Below are 9,704 nucleotides of genomic sequence, written 5' to 3'. Positions count from 1 at the left end.
AACCCCCAGACAGCCCCCCCCGAACTCCTGACCCATCCAACCCTCCCCCTGCTCCCTTTCTCTTGACTACCCCCCTCCCCCCCCCAGAACCTCCCTGTCGCTTCTCTGACCCCCGGCCCCCTTACTGTGCTGCAGAGCGGCGCGCTCGACAGCGGAGGAGGGGAGCAGGCTCGGAGCTCCAGACTTCCGGAGGCCAAGGCTACGGCCGGTGATCTGTGAATGCAGGGTGGGTGGAGGGAGGGAGAGGAGGGGAGTGGTGTCAAGTTGCAGGAGAGAGGAGGGGGGAAGTGGAGGAAGGGCTTTGGCTGCTGGAGCCCCATGCGAGTGGCACCATCCGGCCGACTGCCCTGTAAGCCCCGCACGCTCTGCATGGGGGACGGGGGAAGTCCGGACATTGACAAATTCCCCCCGGACGCTATTTTTACCTGAAAAAAGCCGGACATGTCCGGGGGAATCCGGACGGATGGTAACCCTACTAAAATCCAAATAAAAATGGCTAACTGCTCCAAATGCAGGCAGTTTTTAATACCACCACTGAAGTGTTTTAAGTCAAAGCATAATACTTTTCCTTCACATCTCATTTGAAGAAAACCTTTAATACTTAGAAACTAAAGCACTGAGCAACTGAAGAAATTACCTTAAGAAAATCGTAGTTACTAAAACTGATATATTTGGAATGAAGTAATAAGATGTTACAAATAGACCTGTGCACACATTGTGTTTCATATGAACGACACTCCCTTCAGATAAGCTTACACTGGTGAAGTTTAACACTCATTCCACTGCGATATTGCAGAAATTATATTGGTGACATGGTCATAAATGCTGGCCTGGAGTCACAACTTATCATGCAAAAAGCCACATATATAGATCAGCAGAGCTAAGTGCTAGTCCCTGCTCAGCTAATCTATTGTGGAACCCTAGAAAAGTCACTTTACTTCTTTGCCTCAGAAGAACAGTACAAAGGAAAGCATAAAATAAGATTTGCAGATGAAACATGCTAGATGAGAGTTTATTATAATGGTCCCAATCCTATAGCTTACTCCAGCAAGGTTTCCATTGATGTCATTGGAAACTTTATGTAAGCAAGGGTTACAGAATCAGTCCCACTGCACTAACTGCATATTGAAAGGTTATAGGTGGACAATGTGTACATTGTTATATGCAACTTATCCTTAACAATTCTGCCCTTGTGCTCATGGCACGTTGTCACTTGAAGTACACATATAACATATTCTTAGTTGAAAGGTGCTGTAAGTGCAAACCACTTCAGATATTTAAGCCAATACCACTGAGGGGTTAGTGGTAGCGGTAGCTTCTTTTTACAGATCTGACAAACGAGGAACAGATGTTAAGCGCCTTGTTCAAAGGGCACACTATGAGCCCGTGGCAGAACCAGAACATATCAGTGAGCTCCTGACTTCCAATCATAGAAATGGGCAAGGAAAATAGGGTACAGTTAGATTTTGTCTTAACTTGTTATAAACATTTAACAGAGCAATAAATGAAGGGAGCCAGCCTGATTCTGCTCTCACACTGGTTTTATAAACATAAAATTTACACTAGTGGAGTTACTCCTGATTTGCACTGGTGAAACGCAAGCAGAATCAGGCCCCCAAAAGAGTAAGAACAATAAGCCATGTCAATTTTAAGCAGCACTCCCCTTTGAAAAAAAAAAAAAAAAAAAAAAAAAAAAAGAGTATAATATGCTGGCTTCATAAATTAATTTTTTTATCAGTAGAAATCTAGAGCAGATTTCACAAGTCTTTTTCTCTCCACGTGTAGCTTAAACTGTGCTACAGACTGTAATGATTTTTCCATGAAGACTATAAGCAGTTAAAATTTAAATTTAAACCCACCTGAATTTGGGTGATAGGAATGATCAGATTCTTATGCTTACTAGTAAATGGCCTCTCTTTCTGGGAAATGTTCATCCATAAGGAAATATGAAGTGCCCCTTTATTAATACTGATCCAAATAGCCCCCTTATTTAAGCTGATCCAACGTCCATGTTTTACATATTTTTTCACTCATGGATCAGTGTTGTTGGATTCAGGAATTGTCACAAAACTCAAATCACTGAGCAAAGTAGCCTGTTTCCATATAGGCCCCACAGGGTCTTGGATTCAGCAAACCTAACATTTCTACAGCTGCACAAATTAAAATGCTGTATTTTGAGAAATAGATCATTTGGAATTCTATATGCAGGCATCAATTAGATGAATATGCAGAAAAAGAAAGTCTCATCAGAAAACAGACACGTGTTTAAGTTGTGTAGGAGGAAGGATGTTTTTTAATCAAAACGAACTGACATTTAGGCAAAATAGTCTACTTATATCCCTATTCACTGAATTGGCATATTGTAAAATTCCCCCAAATATCTTAATGCCTGTGAAATCTCCATGAAAGAAGTTGCAGTCATGTAGTCATTTATATATAGGCCACTGTTTCAACTGTAGGCACTGGTAACTTACACTGCCAGAATAATCACCACTGTGGGGGCACATAGCTATAGGTTGGTGTTCCTGGAGCCCGATATGTGGGCATAGTAACTGGATGAGGGGCTACTGGAGTTGGGGAATGAGTTGTCAACAAAGTACCTAGGAGAAACAAAACATTTTTATATTAAATATTTTTCACAAATATGCCTTTCAACACTATTACAGTCATTTTGAAAACCAAAATCATATTAATCAGAACTTGAACATCTTTTGTCATATACCAATATGAAACTTCTGTGAATCTGTATCTTAACATTTTCAATTCCATCTACCTTCCTTCAAATGCTTATGCAACAAGAGCACTTTGATATTCTGTCCAATGCATTTTTAGATATTTTTTAAGTAGTGAATAACTACTTAGCAGCAGCTCCAGACCACAAGCACACATTATACACTGAAAAATACTTTTCCTCACAGCAGGCTGTGTGTGCTGTAGGAACACCTGATGCAAAAGAAAATTGACTAGAGTAAGTATCATTTAGTTCCTGTCTGTGCAAATGGGTTTTATAGTCAAAGGGACTGTAGAAGGCAACAGCCTGGGACCCCAGAATCCTAACAATTTCCTTCTACAGCACTTCACGTACAAATTACTAATGTTTAGTTGCTGCTGCTTACCCCACACAAACAAAGAAACTGGGAAAAATACAAAGGTAATGAAGAGAGCACACAGTGCTGGTCCTGAAAAAATATCCCCACCAGGGTTGTGGGATACCTGAGGTTAGAAATCTGAAATCTGTAGTTCAGTAATCCAGAACACTATCATGTAACACAATCATTAGTTAGCCAATCTGAAAACTTTTAAGGTATCGAAGAGCAGCAGTGGTGCAGGGAAAAACAGATTTCTCACACTGTTGGTGCTTAAAAAACAGCATCACTCAAAATTCTGGGGAGAAGCATCCCAAGTGTATATTAATTCTGTACTAGAAACAGACTTGTTTCTGAGACATTTAATCAAAGACACCAATTTCTTCAGATTGACAAAGTCGCTCAAGTTCTAACATAGCTTAGGGCTAATGCGGACAGGACTGCGTGTTCTGTAACTGTGCTGGGGCACAATATTACGACCTAGGTCTTAGTCATAAAACTATGTTCTTCTGATAACACTAAGAACACATGTTAGAACATGGACACCAGTAACTGACAGTCAACTGTGCTGACCACAGTTGTACTTGCATTATGTCCAGGCCCAAAAGCCTTCCCTCTGAAAGTGCAGCTTGGGAGTTCTTGGCAGTTCTGAGCAATGATTCTCTATCGGATTAACTAAAATGGAGAGTTCACTTAGCACTCAGCCTGGGAAAGAGAATTGTACCCTTTAATTCCCAAACCCCAAGCAACTAGAGGAACAAAAGCCCCTCTTGATGATCTCTTGGGCAGCACTGCAATTAGAAGGCCACGTCAGATTTCCTTGGTTTCAATGTTTCTATGCTGCTTACTTGGCCTGATCCAGAATACTAGGATTTTGTAGTTAGAATGGCTTAAAATTCATATACAAGCACACAAACATCTCACATTAAACAAAACTAGTGGTTGTGGGAAACCTATAACTGCAGTACATTTCTGGTAAGGCCTTAACACGTAATGCATCCATACTGTAAAAGATGGACCACAAACCCAAACTGTACTTCATCAAAAAGTGTAAGCAATATAAATCAATCTACCTGCTGACATTGCCATAGTGGTCCCAGCCACCATTCCCATAGTCACACCATTTCCTCTTGGTGGTGGAATTGGAGCAGGATACATAGTTGCTGGCATGCCATTAGGCTGCACAACTGTGGTGTGATGGATTACGTGGGGTGGTGCTGCATATAAAGGCTGCGTGTAGTAAGTGCCTTGCTGTTGGAAAAGAAAATAAGTAAACCTACTAAGTATATTTTCACTATCACATGTACTGAAAGCAATAATTCAACCTTTGAGATGTTCGAGGCAGCAATGTTTTATTCCAGAAATAGGAGTTTGATGTATGTCAGGGACTGGAGACAGAATACTTAAACGCTGAAAGAGAGAAAATCTAAAACTTCAGGGTTGAAAAACTGTTTTTCAGCTACTAACTACTGGTTGGGCAGCCAAAACCCCCAAATATAACCTCTCTCTAGAATTAAGCTGTTTTGTCTCTTCCTCTGCATCTGGATTTTATGTTTTTGCCCCCTCCCCTCTCATGCCCTGGGGATCCTTCAAGGTTGCTCTCCCTCCCAATAAACCATGTGGCTGAGGATTGGGTGCATCTCCTTCCAGAATCAGAAGCCCTAAAAGGTTACTACAGTGCAATATGAAGAAGTTTTCTTCCCGCAGGGCCCAAGTAGACCACTTCAGAGTACTGCCAAGGCCCTGCAAGCAAGTTTACGTAAATATTACAACATGCTGCACTCTGACTCCCAAGGGCAGCTCACTTTTCCTAGTCTGAGGCTTTGGCTACACTGGCGCTGTACAGCGCTGCAACTTGCTGCGTTCAGGGGTGTGAAAAAACATTGTAAAGCGCCAGTGTAATCAGTGCCTGCAGCACTGCACGCTCGCTCGCAGCACTGCAAGCTACTCCCCTCAGAGAGGTGGAGTACATACATACAAGCCCTTAGTTTTCATCTAGCCCTGCCCCAGCTCTTTCCTCCTTGCTTCTACTTCTAACCTCTCCATAGCATCATACTTATGCCACTGTATCCTAGATACTTGTCTAGTGATGCAGAAGAGTGAAACTGATGCTATCATCAGTTTCATTATGCTGCTTCAGCTGGGTCATAGGGGAAGTACTCTGTATGGAATGTCAGGAAAAGGTAGGAGAGACCTCAGTCTCTACTACACACAGTGAACAATCTGGCTTCTGTTCCTGTTTTCACAATGGCACAGTAGGAAAAGTGGAGTGAAACTGACCAGGACAGCATCAGTGTGTTCCTGCTATTACTGCATAAAGGAGGAACAGCAGCTGCCACAATCCTCTTATAGTAGCTGCCACAATCCTCTTTGAAGCAGGGGTAAAGAACTTAAGAAAAGGAGTGCCCAAAATTTAGTTTCCAAAGCCAGACACAGGCACTTTTACAATTTTACCTTAAGAGATTTGGAAGCTAACATGCTATTTTTACAAGTGACTTGGGCACTTAGACTCTTAAGTCTCACTGATTTTCAAGTTTCCAACTTACATAATGTGACAAACACTTTTCAAAATTAGGTGACCTATTTAGATAACTAAAGCTAAAATTTTCAAACGTGCTGAACACAAGCTCACATGGACTTTAATGAGTCCCTCAACACTTTTGAAAAATAAGGCCATGTATTCAGATGTCTAAATCTGGACTCAGAAGCCTAATTTTAGGCACCCGTTTTTTAAACTCTTAACTTTAGTGTAAGAGTACAGAATCACAGGACTGGAAGGGACCTCAAGAGGTCATCCAGTCCAGTCCCATGGACTCATGGCAGGATTAAACCTGACAGATGTTTGTCTAACCTGCTCTTAAAAATCTCCAATGATGGAGATTCCACAACCCCCCATGGCAATTTATTCCGGTGTTTAACCATCCAAACAGTTAAGAAGTTTTTCCTTATGTCTCAGCTAAACTGCCCTTGCTGCAATCTAAACCCACTGCTTCTTGTCCTATTCTCCTTCTAACAACCTTTTGTGTATTTGAAAACTGTTATGTCCCCCCCTCAGTCTTTTCTTCTCCAGACTAAACACACCCTTTTTTTTTTTTCCCCAATCTTCCCTCATAAGTCATGTTTTCTAGGCCTTTAATCATTTTCGTTGCTCTTCTCTGGACTTTCTCCAATTTGTCCACGTCTTTCATGAAATGTGGCGCCCAAAACTGGACACAATACTCCAGTTGAGGCCTAATCAGCGTGGAGTAGAGCAGAAGAATTACAAGAGAAAAGCCCATCACTGTGCACAAAATAAATGTACATGCTGGACAGGCAATTAAGTTTTTTTTTTTTTTTTTTTTTTTTTAAATACATGAAGCATTTTGGTAACAAACCCTCAAAACATGTAGAAATAAGAGGTCATCTTTATTTCATGAAACAATGAAACCCAACATTTAGAGTTTCGAAGTTTACAATGCACGCTGAAAGCAAGATACTATTTGAACTGGCACAAACCAGTTAAGCTTTACTTTTTACCTGTGCATATGGATTCTGCTGTGGATAGGCACTTCGAACCGGATACACAGCAGTCTGGTAGGGATTGGGTGATGAAGAATAAGGTGGCACTGCACCACTGGTGGGGGAACAGGATACTTTATATGGTGTTCCTGGTGTATAACCTGAAACAAAGATAAGTCTGCTTTAAAATGCCATAGGCAAGACAATGACCAGAGTACTGCGTACTAAAGTTTGCGACTAATATAACTGAATTTATTATTCTTAACCCTCATGTTTCACATTTATCTTATTCAATATGATATATTATCATCAATACCTATGCACATATTCTTAAAGGCATTAGTCACATAGGGACAGATATAGTCAGTAATACCTGATTGCCTGTCAATCAACTAATTCACATAACTCACCACTTTCCAATTTACTAATGGACTTAAGGAAGCTGCTTTCCTACAGAAGATTATGAAGAACCCAAAGATCCTCCTGGACTGAGTCAAGTGCTCCAACAGAACAGAAGGAAGGCGGCAGAATGGAAGAGTAGTGCCAAATGTGGCCACACACTGATGTTAGGGAGAGGAAGGACGTAGTACAACACATTCAGCTTTTGGCATCTAGAAAACATGTCTTAACTAGGATCTTTTTCAAGTCTACTTCATGCTGTAACTCACATTTGTTATGACACTGATGAGAAGCTTGGCTCCACCATAATGGGTAGGTCTATTTTGATCAAAATGACTTGGAATGCATTAAATGCTAACCAAGTTCCCAGCACACACCAATAATCATTACAATCAATGATCTCTTTGCAAAGGGGAAATCTCTGCAGAAAACTACGCAATGGCAGAACTACCCTACTCTACAGGTTAGAACTATTTTAAATGGTTAGAAGGGCTTCTCAAACATTATGGAGGGATGCAGTGACACCTCCTGCTTGCATCTTCCATTTCTACCTTTAATGATATTTCCTTGACATTCAACAGCAAATGCCAACATTTTCAGACTTGGATGCCTAAACTAAATTTTAAAATCTAGGCTTCAGTGGTTAAATGCTAAAGTAAGATACAAGTAACATAAGAACATAAGTCACTTAAGAGCTTAGATCCCATTTTAAAGATAGCACTTGTGTACCTACATTTTATTGGTATTCAATAATAAAGACCTTTATAAAATTTGTGTGTAGACAAGCTCCTAAAGATCTCTAATGACTTTTAAAATAGATTCATAAAAGGCTTGATCCCACCGCAATGCTTTTACACATCTCGGGAGATCCATAGAAGTGAGCCTCCCTCTGAGGCATGTTAGGAGCTACGCAGTTATTACCCAGATATGCAGTGACTGAGGCATATGCTTTTGGCTCAGACCCCTTACACCTGAAAGGCAGATCTGAGATTCCGTGGGCCTACTCAGTGGGTAAGGAGACTTAGGATAATGGAGTCAATGTCTGACAGAGCATGCAAGAGAACAGTGAGAAGCAGCACCGTAACTGCTGACACTGGGCCTTAACTGGGAGAGGCTAGAATATGAACACTCTCTGTCAGCAGTGCATACCTCTGCCAATGGAAGGTGAGGCCATACTATGAACAGCCCTGAGGCAGGAGACTAAGGCCTCAAGTCACACATGCTGAATGATATAATTGGCATTCCCAGTAAGGGCACTTTCTGGCCTCATGTGGTATGGCTCCATGGAGCTGATGCAAAGTGCTCAGTGTTAACTCTAAGAGAGCCACCAGTGGGTACCAGAAACAGAATCCAGTGACTGGTCCATCTTGCCTTAGACATTAGAAGTCCATTGGTTATAGATGTGCAGTTACTTAAACTTGAGTTTCTGTATCAGTTTTGTGCTGTTTAAATATTTGCTTCAAATAAAGAGGATATTAAGTGTTAATGTACTGACTCGCAACGGATTGGTGACTGTCATCCTCCTAGGGAAAGTTTATTTATTTATTTACAGGAACTTCTGACTAATACCAAGTGCCTAATGAAGCTATTTGTCTTAAGTAGAAAAATCTGGACTTTTTAATATTTTAAAAGTTTTAAAATAATTTTTAAAAGTAACCAAAAATGATGGCTATTACTTCTGAAAGAAGACCTCTAGTTTCCCCATTCAGCAGTAAGGAACTCATGGTGTTAGCTTTCATAAAATTGGTATGCTTGAGGATGGTGAACAAAGAGGTAGTTCTATCCAGTTTTAATCATTCCCTACAAAAGTGAAAAATATTTCCTTAATCAAATGTAGAACAAGTTCCACTGTAATAAATGTGTTGCAAGCTAAGCTTAGATCTAACCATTCAATAAAGCATGTCAGAAAGACAAGTGGCCAAATATTAAATGAGAACAAACTGAAGAGCTGTGGATAAAAATTAATCAACACCTTAATTTGGTAAGTACATCATATGCTACTTATTTTTATATAGGATAATTATGCTTGATTGTGTGTGACTATCCAGACCCAAATCTACATACACAATGGCTCTTAAACCACTGTCTGCAGAGAACTAGCAGTTCACAGAACAAATTCTAGTCATCTGTGGGCTGCTTCTCCTTGCTTTGTGCCCGGTCCCTGAGCTCCTGCCCTGGGAGGCTAGTCCCCAGCCCCTCTCCTGCTGTCCTCCCTCCCCCGCAGCCTCAGCTCACTGCACCGCTGGCGCAACGCTCTGGGCAGTGGAGCTGCAAGCTCCTAGGGTAGCGCAGCTGCAGAGCCTGGCCTGACCTGGTGCTCTGTGCTGCACGGTGAGTGGCTGGCTCCAGCCAGGCAGCACAGCTGCCTGTCCTGGTGCAGCTGCACCACCAGCCACTGGTGCTCCAGGCAGATTGGTAAAGGGGCAGGGAGCGGGGGAGGGGGGTTAGATAGAGGGCAGAGAGTTCGGGGGCGGGGGGGAGTCAGGAGCGGGGAACAGGGGGTTGAATGGGGGCAGGGGTTCCGGAGGCGGTCAGGGAGAAGGGGTGGTTGGATGGGTAAGAGGTCCCAGGGGGCAGTCAAGAAGGAGAGGAGGGATTGGATGAGGCAGCAGGGGGCAGTCAGGGGCGGGGATTCCGGGGACGGTCAGGGGACAGGGAGAAGGAGTGGTTGGATGGGGCAAGGGTCCTGGGGCGGAGGGCAGTCAGGAGGGGGGGGGGGGG

The 9,704-nt window shown here is 42.3% G+C and overlaps 1 protein-coding gene across 3 annotated transcripts in view; it reads right to left on the bottom strand.

The window, feature by feature from the left end:
• The window catches only part of FAM168B (family with sequence similarity 168 member B), a 32,244-nt gene that overhangs the window by 6,396 nt on the left and 16,144 nt on the right, over positions 1–9,704 (bottom strand). For all 3 annotated transcript variants that reach the window (XM_034780821.1, XM_034780823.1, XM_034780822.1), the window contains 3 exons: positions 6,603–6,745; positions 4,160–4,337; positions 2,475–2,600 (listed from right to left, as the gene is read on the bottom strand). In XM_034780821.1, coding sequence (XP_034636712.1) covers positions 2,488–2,600; positions 4,160–4,337; positions 6,603–6,745 — 434 coding nt within the window. In that variant the 3' untranslated portion in view covers positions 2,475–2,487. The remainder of the gene's footprint in view (positions 1–2,474; positions 2,601–4,159; positions 4,338–6,602; positions 6,746–9,704) is intronic.

Source organism: Trachemys scripta, chromosome 9 (genome assembly GCF_013100865.1).
Source record: "Trachemys scripta elegans isolate TJP31775 chromosome 9, CAS_Tse_1.0, whole genome shotgun sequence".
In the NCBI taxonomy this organism is placed as follows: domain Eukaryota; kingdom Metazoa; phylum Chordata; order Testudines; family Emydidae; genus Trachemys; species Trachemys scripta.
This window is presented reverse-complemented; position numbering and strand designations above follow the sequence as displayed.